This window comes from Suricata suricatta, chromosome 2 (genome assembly GCF_006229205.1).
Source record: "Suricata suricatta isolate VVHF042 chromosome 2, meerkat_22Aug2017_6uvM2_HiC, whole genome shotgun sequence".
Taxonomy (NCBI): domain Eukaryota; kingdom Metazoa; phylum Chordata; class Mammalia; order Carnivora; family Herpestidae; genus Suricata; species Suricata suricatta.
The window spans coordinates 170,645,252-170,672,208 of NC_043701.1; the positions used below are offsets into that span (position 1 = coordinate 170,645,252).

General features: G+C 38.7%; 1 protein-coding gene across 3 annotated transcripts in view; it reads right to left on the reverse strand.

Annotated features, from left to right (window-relative positions):
- Positions 1-1,710: 1,710 nt before the first annotated feature.
- The window catches only part of CCDC186 (coiled-coil domain containing 186), a 49,971-nt gene continuing 24,724 nt past the window's right edge, over positions 1,711-26,957 (reverse strand). For all 3 annotated transcript variants that reach the window (XM_029932609.1, XM_029932610.1, XM_029932611.1), the window contains exons 5-16: positions 25,462-25,674; positions 24,474-24,593; positions 17,420-17,524; positions 16,870-16,968; positions 16,617-16,703; positions 15,663-15,805; positions 12,344-12,599; positions 11,300-11,489; positions 10,109-10,189; positions 8,365-8,575; positions 6,643-6,862; positions 1,711-5,827 (exon numbers count right to left, since the gene is read on the reverse strand). In XM_029932609.1, the coding sequence (XP_029788469.1) occupies positions 5,744-5,827; positions 6,643-6,862; positions 8,365-8,575; positions 10,109-10,189; positions 11,300-11,489; positions 12,344-12,599; positions 15,663-15,805; positions 16,617-16,703; positions 16,870-16,968; positions 17,420-17,524; positions 24,474-24,593; positions 25,462-25,674 (1,809 nt within the window). In that variant the 3' untranslated portion in view covers positions 1,711-5,743. The remainder of the gene's footprint in view (positions 5,828-6,642; positions 6,863-8,364; positions 8,576-10,108; positions 10,190-11,299; positions 11,490-12,343; positions 12,600-15,662; positions 15,806-16,616; positions 16,704-16,869; positions 16,969-17,419; positions 17,525-24,473; positions 24,594-25,461; positions 25,675-26,957) is intronic.

Below are 26,957 nucleotides of genomic sequence, written 5' to 3' on the forward strand. Positions count from 1 at the left end.
AGCCAGTTGAGCATCCGACTTTGGCTCAGGTCATGATCTCAAGGTTCGTGAGTTCAAGCCCTGCATCAGGCTGGCTGCTGTCAGTGCTGAGCCTCCTTCGGGTCCTGTCTCCCTCTCTCTCTGCCCTTCTCCTGCTCAAAAACAAATATTAAAAAAGAAAAAAAGGATTTGGGGGCACCTGGGTGACTCAGTTGGCTAAGCGTCCAACTTGGGTCTCAGTTCATGATCTCATGTGAGTTCGGGTCCTACCTGGGACTCTGCACTGACAGTGCAGGAGCCTGCTTGGGATTCTCTCTCTGCCCCATCCCCACTCTCTCCCAAAAGAAATAAACTTTAAAAAAAATTAATAGGATTTCTATGAGAAGAAGTTTTGAATTCCAGTCAGGATGCCGGGGAAAGACTCTTTCTGGCCTGCTTGTCCCAGCAGGGTCTCCCTCCATCCTTGTCCCAAATTCATACAAAAACAAAACACAAAATTCAGGAAGAAGCTAGTTCTGAAACCAAAGCAGTACCTTCCCTTGGCACAGGCTTCCTGGGTACCTGCTTTTGGTTTTTTGATCTATTGGGGCTCTGGGTGGACAGAAGCAGGGCAAACCTGGAGGAAGGGCAGCAGGGGTGATAGGGATTTGGGGGTGTCTCACCTGGTCAGAGCTTATAAAAAGAACCTAAGAAATAAGTAGTGTACAGTTTAACTGACATTTCCTGAAACAAGCAAAGTAGGAGGGTGCTGAAAACATACACACACACTACTTACTGCCCCTGCACCTGAGTTGTTAAAAACACACACACAAGAAAAACTACACAGTACACTGATATGGAAATCCATTCTAGTATTTATGTATTTCCCAAGTTAATGCAAGCATAAGTTGACTCTCAGGAAGTTTTTTTTATTTCAGTGGGTCCTAAATTAACAGAACTAACTTTGCAATGTGCTAAATGGTAGAGATTCTTCTCTGGAATAAATGACATACTAGCCGCCCCCCCCCTCCTCTTTTATTTAGTGCAATTAGGAGTAGATAGTTTAGCCGACGGAGCAGATAGTCTAGCCCACAGCATGGCCTTTGGGCAATCATAAAGGTATAAAATAAGGCTGAAAATTCCTGAGTACTTCTTAAATGCATGCTTTAAAAAAACACACACAATCGAGTCTTAATAGTGCATCTCTACAGGGGCAAGAACATCAAGTCTGGTCACACTGTTTGCAGAGAGAATCATTAAAACAGCACAGGCATTTGTCAGCCAGAGGCATCTTGAGTTTCCGGTCCTAAGGAAGTGCGTACTCCTACATTCACAGAATGGAACCAAGTTAAGAAAAAACCCAACATGGATAGAAGTTCAGTGGAATAGTCTTTCCAATTTCTTCGCTGAAGGTCAAACCGACAGTTAAGAAACTACTAACCAAAACAACAAAGAACACCCCCCGCCCCCCAGCATCTCTTTTCCTGCTCACTCTCTCGCATGTACACACTCCTTTCTCTTGCAAACAAACCCTAGGCTACCAAAACAGACTACTGAGGACATCCTGCAAGCTTCCTCTATTCTATTAACTTTCCCTTTATGCCAAGGATCCTGATTTCAGGGGGTTCTTTCCAGTGGTGGAGTCACTAAGGTACATGGCATAATTTACGTGTACCAGAACGGTTAGAGAAAGGGAAACGACACGGTGTGAGGTGAAATACTCGCCACACACATTAACTTCATGGAATTAACGCCATTTCAATATATTTTTATTGAACATATTAGATCTTTATTATGAAAGCTAGATAATCTGGGAAAGTTACATAGTTTCATGGAAAATGTGAAGATATTGCTGGCTCACCCAGTTCAATGAGAAATTCTCACACAGACATGTGAAAATGTCTATGTGAAGACAGGCATGTGAAAATTTGCCTTTTGTAAAAGGCCAAGGTTTGCTACCAATAATCTAAAGACAAATTTAAAATAGAACCTGGCATTCAGTTTAAACTGCTTACTACTGACTTCTAATAATAATTGGTATAATAAAGACAGCTGTGGAAAGCAAAAATTTCAAGTGTAGTTTAAAAAAGAAAATTCAAGCAATTTGAATCAGTCTTGCCAACAGTCTGGAGAATCAGTCTGTTTAGCAAGTGGTGTATGTAAATAAATAATCAAAGATGCTATAAAATACAACTTGGTAAACAGGCATTACCTATTTAATAAGTACAATATATACATAGAATTGAAAAGCTTCATTTTATACAGAAACATATTTACAAAATGAACAGTGTAATCAAATTAAAGATTTATCTGTACAATGCACATACACACATACATATATATACATGAACTTTTGGAAGATAAACAAGGTTTATCATCATCAAAATGAACAGGCATAAATGCATTTTAAAAAAGAACTCATCCCAGAAAATACATCTTTAATATACAATTATATTTTTATTTTCCTGAAAATTCTTCATGTTTGGATACATTTTCAATTATTTGCTCTTGCTCAGAGCCTTGAAAAATTTCAGGTTTCTAGTGCCACCAACTGGTGTTAAAAATGAACAATCTTAGTGTCAAAAAAAGATTGTTTTGTTTCTTATAAAGGTTATTGAAAAACAGGCTAGTCGAGTCAACATTCATAAGGCAAAACTAACCATACTAACAACATGATTGAGAAAAATATTTTCACCACAAGTAGCATATATAACATTTACAACATTAATGGTTTTTTAATGTCTTGGTTTTTTCCTACTGGTAAATCTTGATCTAACATTTATGAAGAAAATCTTCAGAAAATAATATACTGTGAAACAAAGTTGAGGAACACACATGAAAACATGATTAGATTCACCTTTCTGAGCATCGAGTAGGCATCATAGTTTACTAAAATGGCAAAAATCAAATACCTTTCTATGGGCTTTGGATTTTTTTCTTTTTTCTTAAGAAGTTCACAGCGAATTATGGCCAGGCATGTGAGACCTCTCAGCCCGCCTCAGAGCGAAGGCTCATTTCCCAAAGCTTCGGGCCGCAGTGAGACTTCTAGAAGGGTCACCACTCGCACAACTGGATTAACCCTCTTCCTCCGGCGGCTGGCTGGGAGCTGTGGGGCTCAGAGCTGCTGCTACTGCCTTCCTTGTCACTGCCACTAGACCGCAGCTCCATGGGGACAGCAAGAGCCCAGCCTGGTCAGTTCACCACTAAAATCACGATACCCTGGATGGTGCCAGGCAATAGATTTTCAAAACATTTGTTCTTTAAATGAATAAATAACATGCTGGTAGCCAGATGAAATAATTCAAGATAAATGAATTGGTGTTGAAGATAGAAAGTTAAAAGAAAAACCAAAACACCAACTCCACAATTTTCAACCCTTAGCACTTAGCAGGCTCAAGTCTGAAGTGGGATGCGAAAAAGGGAGTCACTGTAAGAATTCACTTCAAAATTAAAACCTAGTCAACATATACAGGTAAGACACACACACAAAATAATTTCCTGTTCAAAGAAACCAAAACAGTGCTAACTAATCAAAGTAGCCGTTGACATGCACAATGAATAACGAACATATAAAATAAATATTCCCCCAGACCTCAAGTTTACCCAGCCCATTTTCCTGTTTCAGACACTCCACTCTTCTCTCAGTATACTCAATATAGTAAGACTCTCTGAATCCCTAAATCCTCACACCAGGAGCTTTTAGTGAGTCAGTATAAAGATGGAATGTATGCACATTTTCATACATTACTTTGCTTGGTTCTAATCCATACACAAAAAGATACAACAGAAACTGAAGAAAAAAAGAAAATAAAGCATTCTCTTCAAAAGCTTTCCATTGTTTCTTATATTTATGGGGGGAAAAGTAACAAGTCAGAACATGATTTATGAAAGCTTTCTTCCAAAGTTGCTTTACTATGTAACTTTCCCAAATGGTGGCACGTGTTAATATTGGAATGTTTTACTTTTTTGTGTGTAATAAATGTATATATTTGTAAAGTGTATAGACATAGGACACTCTTGATCTGATCACTATTTGGTCTCCATTCATACATTTTGTGTCTGGGTGGGGGAAAAAAACAAATATTGTAGTGTATAAATATCACATAAGCAGCCATAAGAATGTAGTTTTGTCGGCTGCTCTAAGCAGTCTGTAGGAATATCAATAGTAGGTCTAGAAACAAAGGGGAAAATAATTCAGATGTGATTGCACTTACCCTCTTATTTTATTTTGATAGATTATTATTGGTAAAAAGAACAAGACACATTATGGTAAGACTAACGCTTGTTACAGCTATTTGAAAAATAAGATGGTTTTAAACTTCTACTTCCGTTTTGAAAAGATTTTGGTTTTGGGTGACAAGACATAACTCGATATACAGAAAAAATAAGACACTACCATTGAATCCTTAGTAAAAATTAAGTACATGATCTTTTTAAACAACGTTGACTTAAAAAATGTTAAAACACACTAACGGGACATTGTGACCATTAGCCCAACTTTTAGAGCCATACAATTTCTTAAAGGCTTTTAATTCATCGTCCCAAAGCTTACTTCTCTTAAGGGGAGAAAAAAGGATGCAAAACTCTAGAACAAAAGTGACACTGTGGCAACATCTGCATATTAGCCAAGGTGTCCTACTGTAGAAATGATCTACATATCAGGGAATGTGAAAAACCACACATACAAATAAGGAGGAGGGAACAAAATTCGATGATGTAGAAATACTGATGTTATGGACTGGCAACATGTAAAAATCCAACAGGATACGCAAATTTGGCTCTAAAATTCCTTTGGTTACAGAGATGTGATTATTTTGTGTTTTAAATATACTGAAACACATCACATTTGGGGACTGTAAGATCACTCCCCTGGAAAACATAATTGTATCAATGGTCAACAATGGTGCTCAAATGAAATGGCTAACAGCCATATGCTGGATTCTCTGCGCAACTGCTTCTGCATAAAAATCTTACACATTTATTTTAATAGTTGGTGTCAGTAAAACTAGGGTATTTCAGTTTCAAAGAATTCATTATTCATCTCTCTAATGAATAATCTATTTCACATTTTAAAACACAACTGAAGTCCACAGAGATTTTCTAAATGAGCACATTTAAAATCACATTTTGTGTAACTGAGGACTAAAAAAACTCAACTATGAACTCAAACAATTTGAATCTGACAAAACGTACCTAGCACAGAGAAGGAAACCTGGTGGAGATATGCAACAGCTGATTATTGCTGGCGACCAAGAGCTGGCTTTCCCGTCAGCTTCCATCAAAATGGCCAAATGTAAAGACTCACTGGCACCCCTAGCACACAACCAGATGGGATACTGGAAGGTCAAATAAAATCTTTATCACTTTAGTTTTTTCATGTTGGAGAAACAGCATATTACGGAATGATGAACATGTGTACTTTCATGCATAGTATTATACAGCTGAATCATTTTTGACATGATGTGTTTTAAAAGGAAGAAACATGGAGAAGGGGTCTTCAAAAGCCCTTGTAGGAACGTTCAGCGTTTTGTAGGCCTATTAGCAATTTCAGCTGTTCTGATTCAGGGACAGGCTGCCACTGTACAAAAACAGATTTCATCAAAGCTTTTGCTCTTACAGTATACACAGCAATGCATTCCTATTGTAAGAGGATACTTTTTTATACAGATGAAGCAAATCAATTTTTTACTGGCTGACACAAAGCAGGGAGAAATTTCCAACAATAATGGGCAGTGGCACCTGCTCCTTATGTGGCTTTTATCTGTTTAGTGAACAAGAGCTTTCGTTAGGGTTTCTTCGTCCTCTGTTCGAGTTCATGCTGGTGTTTAATAAGACGTTCAATTTCTGTTCCAAGTGTTTGTAGATTTTCCTTTACCAATTAGAAACGGGGGAAAGAAAACAGAACTTTTAAGTATCATAAATATAAAGATTCAGCATGAACTCTTTTTGCTTAAGTTTTGAAACCAAAAGGGTGAGGATGAGTCTTAAATGCTTGGTGACACTGACTAGGAGCACCACAGTTTTCAGTAAAGGAGTTCTTACATTTCAGGACAGAAGTGACAGTAAATTCTGGTGCACAGAATTATTACTAGATTTAAAATATTCTTTTTTAGGGGCGCCTGGGTGGCTCAGTCAGTTGGGCATCTGATTCTTGATTTCAGCTCAGGTCATGATCCCAGGGTCATGGGATCGAGCCCTGCATCAGGCTCTGCGCTGAATGTAGAGCCTGCTTAAGATTCCTTCTCTCTCCCTCTTCCTCTCTCCCCTGCTTGCACACTAAAATAAAATTTAAACAAATAATTTTTTAAAAATTCTTTAAAATCCATCACTGACTATGGAGGCCCAAACACAGCACAAAGAGAACAGTCAGATCAGGTAAGAGCTGCCAAAAGCAGAGCTGGAATGTACACTGGACCAGACATGCCTCAACCTTAAAGCCTTAGTGATCAATCCTAACCAATCATGAGGTCAGAGGCTGCCCACCGCAAAATAAACAAGTGTCTGTCCAATAGCAAATCTGATGTTTTACTCTTTTTCATTATGAAAAATATAAAAATTTGATCTCTGGGTCAAATGGCTACCTCGCATTACAGAGCTAGTCCATTCATGTGCTAGCGCATGCTGTGGAAGAGGCCCCCTCACACCATGCTTACTGATTGGTGAGTAAATGAAACATAGAAATACCTTCAAAGTAATATTTTTTAGTAATGTATCCTCCAAAACAGCCTGTAATTTTCTGTTGATCTCCAAAGAGAGTTCCAACGTCAATCCGCTGTCCGCAGGATGGGATGTATATAAAGATGCCATGATGCCTCCCCTTCTACTTAAATGGACTTTGTTAAAATCAGATGCCTCTGAAGAAAGTGTGCCTGATTCTTCCCGTAAAATGTAACTTTGGATTATTCTGTAAAATAGAATGACACTGTCAGTATATATTTGCAAAATTAAAAACACCAGAATTTACAGGAGTCAGCTAATCATAAGTATAAAGATGATTAGCATTAAATAAGTACCTATTAGGTTAAAAGAAGTATATTAAAAAAATAAAGAAACTTTTCTTATTCAGTGGTTTCTTAATCCCATTTCTGTTCAACATGGTTATTTATATTAATGATATGTAAACTCTGCTTTTCAATTTCTTTTGTTATTACTTTAATATAAATATATTTGAGTAATTTCTTTATTGCTCCATTTTTAGTATTTTCTATTTTCCTGTTACTTTTTTAAGTGTCTTATTTATTTTTGAGAGAGAGAGAGACCATGTGGACAGGGGAGGGTCAGAGAGTGAGAGAGATACAGAATCTGAAGCAGGCTCCAGGCTCTGAGCTGTCAGCACAGAGCCTGACACAGGGCTTGAACCCACGAACTGTGAGACCATGACCTAAGCCAAAGTTGGACACTTAACCGACTGAGCCACCCAGGCACCCCTCTATTTTCCTGTTATTAAACTCAGAACTTTATCCTTTTTCTTTTAAAAGTCATGAGCAAAATTTTCCTAAGTCTAAAATGATTTCAAAATAAAAATTAAAAAGGCATGGATATAGACTTGCAATATATATATTTAAAAAAAACAAACCAACCCTCTTACTTAGAAGAACATGACATTTGTAAGAGGACTGTGGCACAGCACAGGCTCTGGAGTCAGTCAGAGCTGGGTCCAGAGCTCCCGCTCTTGGTTGGTCACTTTCTGGATGAGTGGTGACTCTGGAACATTTAGTAATTTGACCTGAGCATCACCGGTTAACATATCAGTCACGGAGTTGTAAGAAATCCACGAAATTTTGTTAAGTCACAGGCACAGAATCTTGTACTTGGCAGGTGCCCAATAAATTACCCACAATACCCTACCCGACAGGAAAGATAATCCACAACCCTGTATTATCTCTGAGCCACAGTCAGGAAAATCGAAAGTAAAGTAGAGCACTCTTTTTGTAAATCCAAAGTTTTTTTAGTATCTTAAAAAAAAAACCCAACATCTGGGGCACCTGGGTGGCTCAGTTGGTTAGGTGACGACTCGGTTTCGGCTCAGGTCATGATCTCATGGTGTTGTGGGTTTGAGCCCTGTGTTGGGCTCTGGAGAGACAGTATGGAGTCTGCTTGGGATTCTTTCTCTCTCTTCCTCTCTCTCTGCACCTACTCTGCTCATGCTGTCTCTCTCTCTCTCTCTCAAAATAAATAAACTTAAAAAAAATCAGTATCTATTGCACTCTATTATCACCTTAAAGACCTGTGTTTTCTTTCATCTCTGTATTCCCAAAACCTACAACATAGTAAGTGATCAATAAAAGACTGGGAAATTAAGAATTATTTTTTGAAAGAGAGGCTCTTGATATTAATTCTGAAAACAGTAACTTTACCATTTGAATAATGGTATTTCAAACACAGTGTTACCATAAAAATACATACTTCGTTTTTTTCCTAATTTCGTCTACCAACTGTTTGATATGATCCTCCATAAATTCTATCTTTTCATTTTTCCGAGCATGTGCTTTCTGCAGTCTTACTATCCTCTCAATCAACATGGCCTTATCTAATTCTGGAAAGTTATCCACAGCTACTGAAGACCCAGTATTTTCTGGAGATCGATCTTCTGTACTGCTTCGAGCATTGAGGGATCCTGAAGACAAAAAAAAAAAAAAATCCATTCAGATATTGTGCTTAGTCTGAAGTCATCTCTAATCTCATGTATTATTTCTTCTAGTGCCATTTTCAAATATTCACTCCAACAGAGTTGGGCACAGAACACAAGTCCTACCTGGTCTGAGCTCTGGTTTTTGAATACATGGATGTCAGAAGTGCCAAAGGGCCTATTATGTCTCTCAGCAACAGGGTGAAAAAGTGGTAAGAGAGAAACAAAAAACTCAGAAAAAGTCACAAGAACAAGCCTGAAGAGAAACCAGGAGCCAAAGGCAGACAGAGATAGAGAAGATAGAATATGCCAGTGGGTTTGGCTCCGAAGCTACTCTCCTGAGGTTCAAATCGGACTCCTCTCCTTTCTAGCTGTGTGACTTTGGCCAAGTTATTTAACTCTCTGTGCCTTTATCATTTTATCTTAAAACGGGAATATTATTCATAGGATTGTTACCCTCATTTAAATGAGTTAATATATGTGAAAGTGCTTCAAACAGTACATATAATAAATACTCAGTAAGTGTTAGCTACTATTTTTACCAACATCATGAGCTGAGAAAAATTTCTGGTCCTTTTTATAATACAAACATTAAGTCTTTTGTCAACTCTGTTTTGTAGACTTAAGACAAGGAATGGACTTATTCGAGGCTGCGCACTAATAAATGGCAGACTGCGTTCGAAACAGGTATGTGTAATTTCAGATCCATGTTCCTCCTACTATAGGATTTTCCCACTACTGGCCCAGTTGATGTCCTCCCCGTAATGTACAATGCCCGAGAGGGAGTCAGTGTAATGGCCTGAACGGACCCTGGAGTCTGAGTTCCGTTGCTATGAAGTTGGGAGCTAGCCCTGGAACCATTTGCAATCCTAGTTTCCTCGTCTCTAAAATGTGAATTATAAGAGTTACCTCACATGACTACTCTGCAGAGTCAATAATATGTTTAAAGTGCTTAGCATGGTTCCTGGCATTCCGAAATGACAAATACACTGATATTTTACTAATCATCATTTCCACAATGATATCAATCATAATCTTTGGCATATCTACCATGAGAAAAACTAAAAAAAATTAAAAATACACGTATATATGTAAAAATCTGATACATAATGATCATTTCATTAGTTTTCAGGTGTTTAAAGTAATATAAAAGGAAAAAGGGGAGAGGGAGAGAAAGAGAGAGAGTGAGCGAGAGAGAGAGAGAAAGACCATATTATACCTGATCTCTATATGAATGGATACAAATCTAAACTGAAAAGTGAGGGGGAAATTGTTACACAGAATAAAGCAGCAGCAGGTAAAAAAGGAAGCAGAGACACAAATGATATGGAACCCCATGGCAAGCTTGAAACCCTGGATGGTGATGAGAATATTAATATTTAACTGGAAATACAAATGTTTATGACTCAAAATGAAAAAAAAAAGGCATATCAATACTTTTTAACACACACAAAAACACACAAAAAGCTACTTCTTTTTACGGTCAGTCACCAGGTTACCCCTGAAGCCCGAGTGTTTTACCGGACGAACTCGAGCGACTCCCCATGCTGCTGACTTCCTTGTCACAGTTCCCGTTCTCAATCTGGTCTAACTTCCTTCGTGCTGCAGGAAAAAGAAATGGATTGCTGGTGACAATTATCATGACCATTTGTCTCCACTGTCTCTGATCTCAATTGCTAAAATCACTTTAGCAAAAATGGCTTAAACAACAAATTTCTTGAATACATACTTTAGACAGGAGGGCCACAGTTGTCATTCATATAAAATGACACCTGGAAACATATGTGTCAAATACAAGATATACAAAAACAGCCCCTAAATGATGGTATCACTTAGGAACAGCCCCCACTTTCAGAATCCTGATGGGTTTAGATGATGTCTGTGATGCCGGCAACTTCCCTTCAATTATGGCTATAAAATCAAACTGAATTCTTATGGCAAATACCTGAATGTATTCATATTAAGTAAATGCTAAATCTTTTATCTTATTACTATTAATTCACCCTATTTTACCGTTAAGTAATGAGGAATAGTAGAGAAGTAGAGATTAGAAAGTGAGAATATATATCTTATTCACCTTTGTATCCATGCACATAGCATAGACTCCAAATAACTGTATGAATTTTTAAATGAAAAGAAATCTGGATTCTAAGCCTAGCTGTTGGGTTCAGGTAATTCATAACCTGTCTGGGCTTCAGTTTCCCCTAAGATGAATCAATGATCTCTACAAGGCGGGGTGCAGGTACCCAGATGCTAAATAAAACAACTTATAGCATGTATAAGGAGAAAATATTAGAACTTCCATTTATACTTGTATTTCATCTGATCTTTTAAAATTTGTATTTTTAATGTAGAATAATACAGGTTTAAACTTTATAAGTAAATACATATAAATTGGAGAACAAATGCTTACATACTTTTTACTGATAGGAGCATGTGGTCAAAAATATTTAGACACTACTTCCCTAAGGTACATTTTCAATTCTCACATTTTGGGATTGTGCAAATAAGTGTCCTTTAGCACAGAAGATGTTATGGACTATTCGTGGAACTACAAGAGGTTTAGTGATTTGGTTGGTGAACATTAATACATTAAAAAGAACATACAGCTGTAGTCAATGTGGTAGAGCCTGATGGCAGTATACTGTTTCTATACATCCTCAATGACTAAAAGAAACAACATGAAGGTCTAAGTGTGTGAGAATCTGGCACCTTGCTGGAGTTGTTTGACAAGATCCTTGACACTTGAGGCATGTTTGCGTCTCTGAGTAGCTAATTCATCTTTTAGTTCTTCGACCTGGGTGCTCAGGGCTTTAACTTCCGTCTGTCTACTGGCGAGTTCCGCTTGCAGGGTCTGGACCTCTTCTTTCCGCAGTTCCTCCTCTTTCAACAATCTACTTTCCTAAATATTAAGATAAAACAAAACACACCAGTTTTAATACCCATTTCATTACTGCTCATAGTTTAAAACCCTGAAAATACAAGGAAGGTCCTTTATGGTAGATTCTTCCAGAATCTTTACCAGGTTCTGTTTCCTGAGCTCCCCAAATTCCTCACAGAGGAATGCAGGGGACATATTAATGCATTTTCCATTTTATACACACAAGAGAATATGAATGATGTCTCTATATATTTTGTACTAAAATCCCAAATAATTTTATGAGTAACTTGACGATACTTTTGTAACTTAGAAATAGTAAACCATTTGCTTAAATTTTTTTTAACATTTATTTATTTTTGAGAGTTGGAGAGATAGTGTATTAGCAGGGGATGGGCAGAGAGAGAGGGAGACAGAATCTGAAGTAGGCTCCAAGCTTGGAGCTGTCAGCACAGATCCCAACATGGGGCTCAAACCCACAAACTGTGAGATCATGACCTAAGCTGAAATTGGATGCCCAACAGACTAAGCCACTCAGGTGCCCCTATAGTAAACCATTTTTAAACTATAAACATATAGAAATTTGAAATGGCTTTAAAAAATATATAGTAATCCTGGCTAGGAATGACAAAAACCATGGTTTTCTTATTTTCAAAAGTGAAATACTTTTTCATATCTCCCTAAATGAAGGAAAAAGGACACTTTGAACAAGTTGGGAAGAAAAACTGACGCTTTTCACAGCATTTGAAATTGCCAGCAATGCCAATACAGGAAAAAAAGAGTTTAACTCAACTATCGGTGGGTTTACGCTAGTAGGAAAATTTAACTCGTGCTTCTTGCTATGTTGCTTTAAAAGTTAAATGTAAATTTATACTTACCAAATTAGTATTTGTCTGTTTCATTTGTTCACATTGGCTTCGTAACTGACTTTCACTACAGGAAAGCTTATCCAGTTGTGATTGCAAAGAATTGGATTCAGACTGGAGCTGCGCATTCTTACTCGTGAGCTTTTCTGTAAACAGCAGTAGCTCAGATTCTCTTTTCCTGCTGCCTTCGATGTCTTTTTGTAGGTCGTTAATCAAAGAATTTAGACTTTCCTCTTCTTCCTTCAAATTTTCAATTTCTTGTTTATCTCTAAAAAAAAAAAGGTTTATATTTAGGGAAAAAACTATTAAAAGACATTAATGGTTTGGGAGCTTTCATCATATAAAATGTTTTATAAAGGAACTTTTACACATTCATCCAATCTATTTATCTGGATTTTTACGACTACCTCATACATGCTAGGAACTAAGAGCTGGGAGTGAACGCGAGCAAGACGGACACAGGCCTGCCCTCGAAGAGCTTTCAGTCACGTAAGGAAACTGTACCTGTGGTAAAACATCTGATGAACGTGCGGAGTGAGTTGCCTACCCTAGTATAAGCGATGTGTAAACTAATACTTAAAGTAGGGTTAGCAAACTTTTCCTGTCAAAGGCCCAGACAGTAAGCAATTTAAGCTTCTTGGGCACATGGCCCTGTGGCGACGGTCCTTCCTTGGGACTGTGCTGTGATGGCAGCCACGGACAACTCATAACGGAACGAGAGCAGCTGTGTTCCAAAACCAACAGCAACAAAAAACTGTTTACAAAAAAAGGCAGTGGCAGTGGGCTGGATTTGGTTCTTGGGCCACAGTTTGCTAATTCCCGACCTAAAGAAAAAGTAGGAGTGACTGGGACCTGGAAGAATAAACAGTATGTGCTAAGTCTGGGGAGGGATCAAGAGAATGACTTTCCTGTTGGCTCGACACTGATGACAATACGGACAGCACTCTGTCCCCGGATTTTAACACAGCGCTTGCACCCGGGACACAATCCGCCTTTGTACACAATCATCGCTGGAACCCAAGAGTGAGAAAAGGGGGAGTGAAGGCAGAGGAAGAAGAAGGTCACTAATCACCCCCCAAGCCATGCTGAGGCATCTGGACTCACAGGCTAGTCTTCGAGCCAATGGAAATCACTGAAAGGTTGTGAGATTTCTGTTTTAAAGAGTATGCTAACACAAGGTAGGAAATGGATTAAAAGGAAAAAAAAAAAAGAAACATTGGCCCCCAAAAAAAGACAGTTTAGAAGTTGTGGCAGTTTTCCGGATGAAAGGACAATGGTAGTAGCAGTGGTGGGAATATAAAAACTACACGGACTTGACAGTTACTAATACTCTGTTACTGGTTAGATATGTGAGGGGAAGGAGAGAAGAGTCAAGGAGGGACCCCCAGGTTCCTGGGCTGGAAAGTCACGTGGGTGCAATACTCATTACTCACCTCAGGCACATGAGAGAAATGTTTATGGATGGGAGAGAGGAATCAGTTTGGGATATGTTACAGTTTGAAGTGTCCCTGATACTTGTGTGCCTGGAGCTGAGCAAAAAGGGCTGAAGATAGTATCTGAAGGTGTGGCAGTATACTATGGGAACAGTGAGGATCACTCAGGGGTATAAAAAATAATAACAAAAGAGTTTTAGGACAAAGAGAAGGCTGCCAAAGAATGAGAAAAGGAGTGGTCACAAAGTGGGGAAGAACACCAGGAAAGCAAGATGTGAAATGAAGCCAAAGAACAGAGCATATAAAAAAAGGTAATGGGTTTAATGGTTAATACTGAAAATTCAGGGCACAGGGGTGGCTTAGTCAGTTAACTATCAACTCTTGATTTCAGCTGGTCATGATCTCACGGTTCATGAGATCAAGCCCCGCACTAGACTCTGTACTTGATGTGAAGCCTGCTTGAGATCTTTTTTCTCCCCCTCTCTCTGTACCTCCTCCACTCATCCTCTCCCTCCCTCTCTGTGCCTCCTCTACTCATACTCTCCCCCTCTCTTTGTGCCTCCTCCACTCATACTCTCCCCCTCTCTCTGTGCCTCCTCCACTCATACTCTCCCCTTCTCTCTGTACCTCCTATACTCATACTCTCCCTCTCTCTCTGTGCCTCCTCCACTCATACTCTCCCTCTCTCTCAAAATAAATAAGCCAAAATTTTAAAACTACTGAAAACTTAAGCAAGGCTTATTCTTAGAGGTATCTGCTGGATTTAAGGAGGCATTAGCAGTTTTTAATGGGATGTTGGGGTAGAAACTAGAATGAAGTAGAGAGAAACAGAATGAAGGAAGTAAGGGCATGGAGGGGGAGTATAGATGATTCTACAAGGATGTTTGGTTGTAAAAGACAGGAAAAAGGTAAGAGGGAGGCACAGGGGCTTTAATGTTTTCAATATATAATATTTAAATGCAGAAAGACAAAGATTAAGTAGAGAGAGGTAAGAAATAAAGGATAAGAGAAGGCAGAAGAGCACAGGATCCACAGAAGTAGAGAGAAAAATTCCATTCAGAGGGGAACAGGAAGACTTGTTCCGTAACAACAAAAGGAAAAGAGAGAAGAATGGCTGCAAATGCAGGCAAGTTCACAGGACAGACAGTAAGAGGTGGCAAGCACTTGTTACCTGGAGCTCCCGTGTCTTGTGTGAAGTAAGTAAGAAGTACCTGCTGCCGAGAGAAAACAGGAAGGGGAGGGAGGCCAGAGGCGCGAAGAAAGCAGCAATAAGCGCCTCCAGGCGGCGGCGGGCTGTGACTGAGGACACCATTAACACTTCCGGCTGAGGCTGTCAACTAACCATAGATTTATCACAGCGTCAGCCCTGGTGACGGTGAGGACTGTCAGCAACGCTCAGCAGCAGCAGATACAGGTCAGGAAAGAAAAAGAAGGTATTTGGATTCAGGCTGAATCCATGCTCTGCCAGATCCTATCACAAGTAGAGTCTGGCTAAAGGGTTTTACAAGAAGCCAAGCAATGAGGTCAGCTTCTGACTCTGTGCTACACACACAAAGACACAGAGAGAGATATGCATCTACCTTTTAGGAGAAAAACTTACAAATTACGTAAGTAACATAATTTGAAGTTAAAGATGGATAAAGAAACTAAAAGCCATTCTGTCTTATAAATTGCTACCTCCAATATTTAGGGTATATCAGCTTTGATTTTTAGAAGCCATAAGAGGAACTTCAAAGATAATCCAAAAAAGTTCAAATGAAGACAGAAATTAAAATGTTTTAATTGCAAAATTGTGAAATTATTCTTGTTTAATGCATTAATGGGATTTAATGACACACTCTTGAGATAGAAATTAAAAGCCTATTGATTAGCATAAACACAAGTTGCTCAGTTTATACCTTTGATGTTGTTCCTGTATCTGATCCATAATTTTCACTCTGTCCAATAAATTCTGAATTTCAGCTTTTTGGCGATTAATAATTTCCTTATATTTTGATAACTCATCTTCTGTTCTTAATCGCTCATCTTCCAGACATTTCACCTATCAATAATCATAACCAAGTTAGACTACAAACAATATTTTCTTGTTCATTAATTACTTCAAATAGTGATTAATATTAGTAATCTACACTAAATTCTAGAGCAGTATTAATGTGAAGAAAATGTAATGGGATGTTGACAGTCTTCAGGTTCAGTCTCATATTTCTTAAGATCTAGTCTCAGGAGTTTTAGCTTGTCACACTGTTCTTGCTGAATCTCTGTTTCCTCACTGGAAAACAGCGTACCCTCCCTACTTCCCTCAAAAATCTGGCACAGAGAACAAATAGAAGGGCATATGAAAGGCACTTTGAAAATTACTAAGTGATGGCAAACTCTGGGTCGTTGACTTAAAAACCTACTTCTAAATAAATAAATGATATACAATGATATTTCACATTCATATTAAAAGAGATACTATTCTTCCAATAAAGACTATACTAGAGTGTTAGAAATTTACACTGAAATGTAAAGTCTATTATTTTTTTGTCACTCACAGTTCCAAAGTCCAACTATCTTTCCAATTAATCTGCTGATAAGACTGCCTCACATGAGAGGCCCTAGGAAAAGTTCTAGAAACAGCAAATGTGCTGTAAAACAGGAATGTTTGGCAATTACTTCAAAGGGACTAAAGCGGAAGACATTTTCAACAAAAGAGTCAACTTCGTTGCTAGGAAATTGATATTCTACTTCTCTGAGTTCTTTCATTTTCAAACATTTGTATATAAATATCCTTTCTCCAACACTTAAAAAGTCAGAATGAGTCCCAAATTAGATACGGACCTTCCCTCTGAAGTGACTTGAGACTTAATTACCTTGGTCCTCAGGGTTCGTAGTTCATCCATGCCCTCCTTAAACGTCCGCTTCAGATCTTCCAGCTCTTTGATTTTGGCGTGATGCATCTTTTAAAAAGTTTAAAAGAAACCACAAATCATTATGTACTAAACAAGATCTAAAAACTCATTGCGTGATCCTTCGAAGAGGCCTTCGGACGGGACGCCAGTACTTACTAGTCCTCTCCTGTATGTACTGCGCGTTCCAGGGTAGGAGCAGAGGAAAGCCACTCACCTCTAGCTGGTCGGATTTTTCCTGCATCTGTTTTTCAAGTTCTCCTTTTGTGACTCTAAGCTTGGCATCCAGCTCATTTGATTTAATCTCTTCTGACTCCTAATGGAAAGGAAATTAAAAAAGTAGACTTACAGTTTTAAGGTTTTAGACTTGGGAACCCAAAGCCTTTTGCCTTTGTTTACTGACTGAAATGCATACCTTACGTATCTAAAAGGGACTGCATTGAAAGGTTTGCAATAAGTCAATTCTCCGTGAACAAGAATAGCACTTAAGATATGTAACATAATACAGAGTAGGTTTTAGGTTATACATTTCCTGTACTCTTCATTCTTCTGACATTTTCTAGTACTTTTATTTGGTTAAAAACTTCTCTAATAAGATCTCTATTTAAGTTCCAAGTACTTTAACATGGGAAAAGCCTGTAATTTATTTAACTGCCCTACCAAATCCATTCTACTCTTCAAATATTACAGATACAAAACATTATTGAACCAAGTACTGATATTTGGTGCAGTTTTCTTACTAATCTATTTGAAAAATTTAAGCATACCTGATATGTTTTTATCATATCCTGACAATTTTTCCGTATCTGATCTGCTTCTTCCTTTGCTTGAGTTAACTTTGTTGTTGTTTCTTTGAGTTTATCTTTGGTTTCCTGCATTGACAAAAAGAGAGTGTGAGACAAGAAAAAATTCATATTGGTCTCTGCCTTGGTTCTTGACACAAAGCTCCTAAATCCCTTAAAATATCCTAAGTGATAAGAACACCAGCAGCATTTTTTGTTGCAATATTGTTTTGTGTGTGTGTGTGTGTGTGTGTGTGTGTGTGTGTGTGTGTGTTTTGGGGCGTGGAGCCCAATACCGAGCTTGAACTCACGACCCTGAAAGTAAGACCAGAGTGAAGATCAAGAGTCGGACGCTTAACTCACTGAGTCACCCAGGCGCCCCACTGCAATATTGCTTTTGGCCTCTGTTCCTGACACGGAGCTCTGGAAACCCCTACAGCTTCCTGAGTGACAGGAGTGTCTTTTGTTCTAATGAGGCAACTCTAGGTGGGCTCCTGGGTGAGAGCTGGTCACCAAAAAGACCACATCACGATTAGAAGCCTGGAATTTTTAGCCCCCAAGGAAAGCCTGAAGATGGAGCTGATGATCCATCATGCCTACATAATGAGGGCTCCATAAAATCCCAGAGTATGGGGTCTAGAGAGCTTCTACACAGGCAAGCGCAACCACACTCAGAGGGTGACGCGCCCCAGCTCTATGGGGATGGAAGCTCCTGTGCGTGGGACCCGCCCAGACCCCACCCAACATATCTCTTCAGCTGGCTGCTCATCTGTGTCCTTTATCATACCCTTTACTAATGTAATATGGTAAACATGTGTTTCCCTGAGTTCTTTAAGCAAATTTTCAAACTTGAGGAGCAGGTTGCTGGAACTTCTGATCTATATAGCTGGCTGGTCATAAGCACAGTGGTTAACACCTGAAGTGTGTGCCAGCGGTGGGCGGGCATTCTTGTAAGACTGAGCCCTTAATCTGTGGGATCCGATGCTGTCTCCAGGGAGATGTGTCTGAGCTGAGTGAACCTGTAGGACCCCTAGGTGGTATGACAGAGAGTTACTTGTAGTGGGGGACAACCTCCACACATCTGGTGACCGAAGTGTCAGAGGTAAAGGGTTTTGCGTAAAAGTAAAGGAGACTCATGGGGAAGGAACACACAGTAGGGAGAGCTGGAGAAGGAAAACACTGTGCTCCACAGACAGTGACAAGGTTGAGCACAGTAATGTGATGAGCGGTAACAACAATGGCCAGACTAGAGAAAGTTCTCGTCTAGGCTCTGCCAGTGAGGGGTCGGATACTATTCTAGAAACAACACTTAATGCTTTCAACAAAAAATAAAGTAGCCTATGCAATTAGCTGGTAGCCACTAAATAAAGTTAAATTTACAGAGTTTTAAGTAAGTCACTACAAGTAACTAACATGATACGCCAAGAAGAACAAAGTGTTAAACAGCTCTTTGCACACACACGTAAAAAGACAGTTCTTTGTTTTACAGCCAATGGTGTCCATCAAAGCTGTCTTACACAGCCGTGCTGCGATTCGGTCTCTGTTCCTAACTGCTCTCCTGGGTCTGTATAGCTACTCTCATCAAATCCAATGACTTTGTCTCATTTTTAAGTCTTGACCTGCTCCAGTTCTAACTCCTTCTGACTCTTTGGATATCCTTCCTCTGTTTCTACTACGAGACAATATCCTGTTTTTTCCCTCTCTGCTGTTGCCTTCTCTGTATCCTCAACTGGCTTCCTGCTTCCTGTTGCAATTTTTCAGATAGAGCCCTGCTCTGCAGCTCATTTTTCCAAAGTTCTCCTTCAGAGCACCCATCCAGTCCCATGGTCTGGGCTATCATGGATTTGAGAGAAGGGTTTAAGTATGACCTCCCAGTAGAGGCCATTCAGAAGGGGGTAGATGCTGCTATTCTGCCTTCCCATAGACAGAATCCAGGGCATCATAGATTATAGCAATTATACACCGTTCTGTAGCTTACATGTTTCCTCCTTGGCAGTCACAGCTGCTGAACAACCCCTGGCTAGTACTTGCCACATATTAGTTGTTCAAGTACTATGTGCTGAATCAACGAAGGAATCACTAATATAGACCTTCTGCTCTAGGTAGGCTGGTCTTGCTAAACATCAAATACTCATCTCCCATTTTCCCCTTTTTCTTGTTGTTAGCCCATTTAGGATGTTTTTCTCTTCATCTTTTGAACCACCTAAATTGCATCTATCTTCACACACCACTTCTTTCATGTCATGTTTTATTATATCTATCATACAATTAAGTACCTAGCTAGATGCTTTCAGTTGCTGGTCTTTTAATAAAACCTTTAAAAACTCAGTATCACTTCTGAAATACAATATTTGGGGACTTTTTCAAATATTGTTTTTTTAAATATTAGAGCATGATCTTGAAGAGAGGAGGAAGAGGGTAGGGAGAGGAGAGAAGGAAGAGAATGAAATCTTCCATATTATTTCTTCCCACTTCTAGATCATCAATAACTGAAACAGCTAGGCACATAGTAGGTGCTACATTCACTCGAAAAATACCAGTGGAGAGATCCCTATAATGCTAAATAATTATTAAATAAATAATTGAATAAAGTAAGTTTGGGGTAAGATACTATGTTCCATTGATTCAGTCACTCATTCTGTATTCACAGCCATGGAAGGCACTGTTCTAAGTTTTGGGGAAATATTACTGGAAGATGGATAAAATTTTCTACTCTCATAAAGCTGGTATGCTAATGATGACCATAAATAATACATAAAATACCTAAGTAAAAAATGTTATATTAGGTAGTAACAAGTGCTAAGGAATAAAAATAAAGGGCACAAGCAAGTCTGAGGGGAGGTACACACATTGAGAGAGCCAGGGAAGGTGCCACTGAGAGGTGACAGGTGGGTGAAGATCTGAAAGGAGCAAGAAGTTGTGTTAAAGGACTGGATGCAGTGACTGAGAATTCAAGGATAAACCTAAGGTTTTGGGCCTGGGCAAGAAAAAGAATGAACTGCCATCTATTGAGAAGGAGAAGCAATGGAGGGTGGGCACAATATCCACTGAGTTTTAGACATGCTCGGCTGCAGACACCTCAGTCATCCAAGATGCCAGATGCCAAACAGCTGCGTGACTACATGACTCTGGAATTCTGTGTGCAAGTTATAAATCTAGGAGTCACTAGCATACTTCTCTCTGCTACGTTTTCATATATGTTTTTCAAGTTTACTAATCTTGTCAATTCTGTCCACTGTATTTTTCATCTCAGATGTTACATCAATTTGGCCTTTTATGTCTCTCTTTTTAACATACTCACGCTTTTATCTTCTTGAATATATGGAGTATATTTTTATAATAGCTATTTTAACATCTTTACATACTTCTTTCATCTATGTCATTTCTGGCTTTGTTTCTAACAATTGATTTTTCTTTTCTTCTCATTATAGGCTATATTTTCCTGATTCTTTGCATGTTTGGTAATTTTTTTATTAGATACCAGACATCGTGAATTTTAAGCTTTTAGGTCCTGGAGATTTCTGAACTCACTTAAATATTTTGGGCTTTCTTCTGGGTCATGGTTATTTGAAACAATTTGATTTGAGGCTTTCTTTCAAAGCTTTGTAAGATGGGTCCACAACTGATCTTGGGATCTTGGGCTAATTAGTCCCCACTACTAAAGCAACACCCTTCTGAGGACCACTGGAGGCCCTGTATGCTAAGAGGGCTTTCTCTTGGTTGGAGAAAAACATAAACAGCTCCTACTAGCCCTGTGTAAGCCCTAGGAATTGCCACCCCTGCTCCTTTCCGTTAGTTCTTTCTCCACCTCCGACTTTCTCACACACACATACCGATTAGCACTGAGCGGAATGAAGAACTGAAGGGAACACAGTGTGTAGGAGGCGGATGCGAGACCCTGCCCGAGCACACGGCGAGGTTCGGCCTGCCGGCCTCTAGTGCTCCCGCCCCCAGCCAGATACCGCGATGAGTGAGCGACCAATGCGAGGCCATGGAATGGGTCAGCCCTGCCTCTGCCAGCCTATCATGAGCTGCCGCGCAGCCTGGGCGGCAGGTATATATGGGGGAGCAAGCAGCGGGGAGGGGAGAAGGAAGAAGGAAGAAAAGAACCAATAAAAGTCTCTACAACGAATCCCGGTGTCGTCAGTTCTTCAAACTGCGGGCAGTTTGAGCGGCTCCGGCAACAGTGCAGATCTCCAAGTCTTTCTATTCTCTGGCACTCCACCCTGTTCCCATACTTCAACCTGAGTCTCCTCAATTCTTGGAGATTGCTGGGATCTGAGTTCTTCTTTGCTGCAACCCGGAAACTCTCCATCTTGTGTGATTCCCTCCTCTCAGGGATCACTGTCCTGTGCTGCCTTTGTTGTCCCAAGCCTAAAAACCTTCATTTCATATATTTTCTTTTTTTTTTTTAAGTTTTTTAAGGTAAGAGGCTAAACTGGACCCTGTTACTCCATAATGCAACAAACTATAGTTATAGAAGAGTTACAGAACTGAACATATAGTTCTACCATGTGAGATAATTGTAAAGCTGATCAAAGGTAGGCACTGGCTTCTAATCAGTGGGCCTTCTAAGGAAACCATTTAAGAATGAAGTTACCATTGACAACATGGTAACTTCCAGAAAAGAGCAGAGAGTAAGGAGCAGAGTCCTGCTGAGGGAATAAATTATAAAATATACCCACCCCTGGTTGCATATTAGGTCTGCAGTATACTACAGTCTCTTACATCCTGCTGGTTTGTATGCTGTCTTGATATCCAGGACTCTGCTCCTCACACTTCCTCTGAGGCAAAGCTGTCTAGCAAGCACCCAGCGGAGTCAAACCATGGTCTACTGCCACATCTGTTGCTGGCCAGCAACTTCTACGCTCCAGTGAGATTATTTTATCCTGGGACCAAGTAGGTAAATAGGTAGCAACCAGGTAGGTGAACAAGTACACGAGGTACACTGTGGGGAAAGTCCTTTGCTACACTAAAAATAAAAGGCTTTTGTTTTTAGAAGTTCGGTGTTAAAAACACATTTCATTTTAACTCCCTAGGTAGTTTAAGAAAAGAAGGAATAAATAAAATTATTTCTACTGTTTGGTCCAATTGATAATTCTACTGATGAAGGAGCTATCCGGCCTACCTAAGACTTAATTTCTGGCAATATGCTCTGGAGGCCTGATCAGAAGTTAATGATCACAATGAATTCAGTAACACCCAGAACTTCAATATTAATACCTAGGACTCGGGGAGCAGGAACTAGAAACTGGAAAGGATGCCTGGAGAAAAACTTACAAGAGTCCTGCCTCTTGTTCACCTTTTAAAGGGTGGCCTATACCCTCTAATCATTAAGTCTTATATCCTTTGATCCAGAGACTTCACCTCACATCTACTAAGTAAACACATAAAACAGGTAACCAGGATTCCATCCCAGACACTCTCTCAAAGCAACTGCTGTGTCCTCCATGGTTTTTACGGCATCTGTGTTAATACAGTGCTGTGCACAGAGGAAGGTGCAGTTAAACACCTGCTGGCTAATGGATGCCTTAAACTAAACTGGTTAATTTCTAATTTCCACATACTAGGTCAATATGCTTGTTATTTTCATTTTCTAGCAATCCACACCATGGAACCTCATTAGGTCAGTCGTAGACCATTTCTCTAACCTACTTACAAAGTATCTGGTTTCATCTGACCTCAAAGCTGCCACTAAATATCTATTATCACCCATTTTTTAACACATATGGTCACAGAAGACCAAATGTTAGCCTTTCACTCTCCAATGCTAGTATTCTAACAGGCTTCAGGATCCTATCCCTTAGGGCTATAGATAATGAGAAGAAAACTGCCACAGATATTAGATATGACCCAGTATTATATTCAGATCTTGAAGCAACTCGGGTAGTTTAGAAATCATTACCATGATGTAGGATTTGGAATTTTAATTCTTCATTCTGTAACCGAAAGGGAAATTGTAAATGATTTATAGCCCTGCCTGTGTGAACTGCAAGGATTTCTGCCCCTATTCCCTTCTGGCAATTCCTTCTCTGCCTGTGCAGCTCCCCAGTGCTCATGTGCGGACCAGCACTTAACTCAGACCTGGAGGACAGCTGCCATTCCCTATTCTTTCAGCACCGTCAACACTTCTCCCAAAGTTTTCTCTGATCATTTTATATGCAAATATCCAAAGGTTATTAACAGTTCTACTTAGAATTATTTGGTGAGATAACCTATGATTATGGTTTTAAACAATACCATTAATCTTATTTTTGAAAACTGGACAATTGTTATAAATAATATTGCTCTTCTATTTAAATCATATTTTAAAGTTGTTCTTTTACTTCACATTCTATCATCTTCAGATTTTTATTAACTCTTATACCAGTTCAGTTAGTGCTTAAAATTATGGCATCAGGTGTCAGCCTTTACGGGAAGGGGCAGGGGGGAGCAAGGGAGAGAGGGGGAGAGAGAGAGAGAACATTAAGCAGGTTCCACACTTGGTGGCACACACAGGGCTCAATCTCACTACTCTGGGATTATGACCTGAGCCAAAATCAAGAGTCAGACACTCAACCGACTGAGTCACCCAGGCACCACATAAATAAGAATTTATGCTTCTTGATTATAATATTCTTAGCATCACTGACATTCTTTTAAATTTCGTTTACTTTTAATTTTTATAACCTACAGACTCTCCTCTTTCCCCTAAATTTCTGACAATGTTTAATATTAAATATAGATATCAAAAAATGTCTATGATATATTTATATATATATTGACATATTTATATATATATCAATGAATAACAACATCAATTTTGGATTTGTAAACAATGAATAAGGTTTAGTTATTTTTAAAATTTATGATAAAATTTGATATTGTAATTTAATATGTAAATCATGCAAGGAAGTATCTTTTCACAATCACCAAATATTCAGGCCCAACCTGACTTCCCACAGAAGTCACTAAATTAAGCTTTATGCCTCATTAACTACTACTGTATTTGCTCTTAAAACTGTTTTTAATAATTTTCCACTGCATTTACAGTACTTACCTTGTGTGAATCCATTTCTGCTTTTAATTTGTTTTGTGCCCATTTTACTTTAATGACATGAGAGTTGATATCTTCTTTTAATTTGTCAATTTCTCTGGTGAGTCTAGTAGTTTCACTTTCCTAAAATAATATCACTAGGTCATATTTTTCACTTAAATAAGCAACCATTTCTTTGTGTATCTTTTGTACCTTCTCAAAATAATCAATGCAATTAACACTCTATTTCAGGGGCTAGCCTACAAGTCGTAAGCCTAATTCAAAGTTCAAATGATTAAGAAAGTAGCAAAATCCTAAATCAAATTAATAGACATAAGATGATTAACACTTACAGTTTAACCAACTAGATATGTTGCAAGTACATCTTAAAGATTCTTATCAACTGGCTGGCATTAAGGTAAAATACAAATTAAAATTTTCCAGAATCCCGAGAACAGTAACAACATTTCTGAACTAAAAGTTAATTTATTAAAAAAATAACATTCATCATCAAAAAATGATAATCCACTAGAAATAAGACCATGAGGCTGCTAGTTAACAGCAAGGACTCTGAAAAGAGGAGTAATTAAATCTTCTAGTAATTAAATATTCTATTCTATGATATATAACTGTCACATTGAGATTCAGTGAAATTATACACTTCTGGCTGAAAAACTATTTACATCTTGATCCTACTATGTACATATTTTACAAAAATAAAATGTTTTGAAGCAGAAACTCTCATTTCTTCACATATAGATATTAAAAGAAGAATTTAAAAAACATCTACGAAGAAAAGGTTATCTAATAAACATGTGCCAATCTCACTTTTTCTCAGCAAAGACTGGTAATGAGATATTAAAGCTACTAAAGCATTCATGTTCTTAGAAAATAAACTAATAAAAACCACTTTATGTTTGTGACTTAACCACATTAAGTTATGGTTATTTGATTCGATCAGAAAAAGCAAAAAGAATACATTTCAACTAAGGTACAAGAGCACAAGTGATACCTTTGTCTCATACAGCTGGTGCAACCGTCCTTTCTCCTGAGAAAGCTGCTTAATTTTGCTAGTGTTTTTCTCAGACTCCTTATTTGCATCTCTGAGTTTTCTTTCAAGTATCTCTTTTTCCTTTCGAAGGTCTAAAGATTCCTTCTCACCTCTTACATACTTCATTACCATTGCTTCTTTTTCCTGGCGTGCCTCTTCACATTTTTTGTTGGCCTTTGAAAAAATATCCAGCATTAATAAAACTTTTTTTTTTTTAAACAAAATCAGAATCAGGCAAAATAAATAATTACTTGGGCACCTGAGTGACTGTGGGTTAAGCATCCACCTTTGGCTCGGGTCATGATCTAGGTTCGGGAGTTCGAGCCCCGCATCTGACTCTGCCTTGAGAGCAGATCAGGTCCTCTGTCTCCCTTGCTCTCTGCCCCTCCCCTGCTTATGCTCTGTCTCTCTCAAAATAAATAAACTTAAAAAAAATAAATTTTAATAACAAATAATAATAAATGATATTTGTCTATAATATTATAAATGTATTTTGGGGGAGTTTTTTGCACAACATTCCCAGGCCTCTGTCATGAAATTTTTAAATGAAAGGAAAAATTCAAAATTATAGAAAAATGATACAGCCAAAAAATTACTATCATTACTATTTGCTTTTACTCTTTCCTAGTCCTTTTGCTTCGGCTGATGTAGTTACGGTTTCCTGCTTCCTCCTCCTGATCCACTCTTCCACTCTTTGCTATCCCATTCTATGCTTTGGGAAGGTGATGATCATGGCCGTATCAACAAGTTCCCTCGCCTCACACTTCCAGACCGATTCAGTCAACGGAAGGCCTTAGGCAGGTCAGAACTACAGGCACAGCGTGAGATCTGAGTCCTCTAGAGGCACCACCGGTTGGCTGAAGGCCAAGGCCTATGTCAGTGTCCACACTGTACAACTAGGCCTGGGTTCATTACCTGCTCCCTCTCCTTATTCCTTTAGCCAAAGACTAACAGTGGCTCCTCTAGCACCCTGGAACCCCCCATTTTTCCTTTGGGCCCCCTAAACCTTGTTCATACCTTTTATAAAGAGTCCTTTCATTAAATTCTCAAATCAGCAGTTTCTATTTTCTGCAAGGATCCTGACTCCATGGCTGACAATTCCTCAAATCTAAAAATCTTAGCTCCCTTGCAAAAAGTTAAGCAACCATAGGCTAATTAATGATCATTTGATTTCCTGTATATGAAAAACTTTCTAAAGTGTTTCACTTAATAAAAATACCTCCTTGGATTAAGTGTGACATCAATACACTCTCAAGTCTCTATTAATATAAGCTGGTACTCCAGATTCTGAAGTTTCATGCAATGAAAGCTACAGATAGCCCTTCATTTGAGTAAACATACACTCATAGTTTGCAAAGATGATGGAACACATATTTGTTATAAAAGATGAAACCTTAAATTTTAGGGATTTTCATTGGCATCTACTGGTAAATGTCAACTGAAACTACAATTGACCT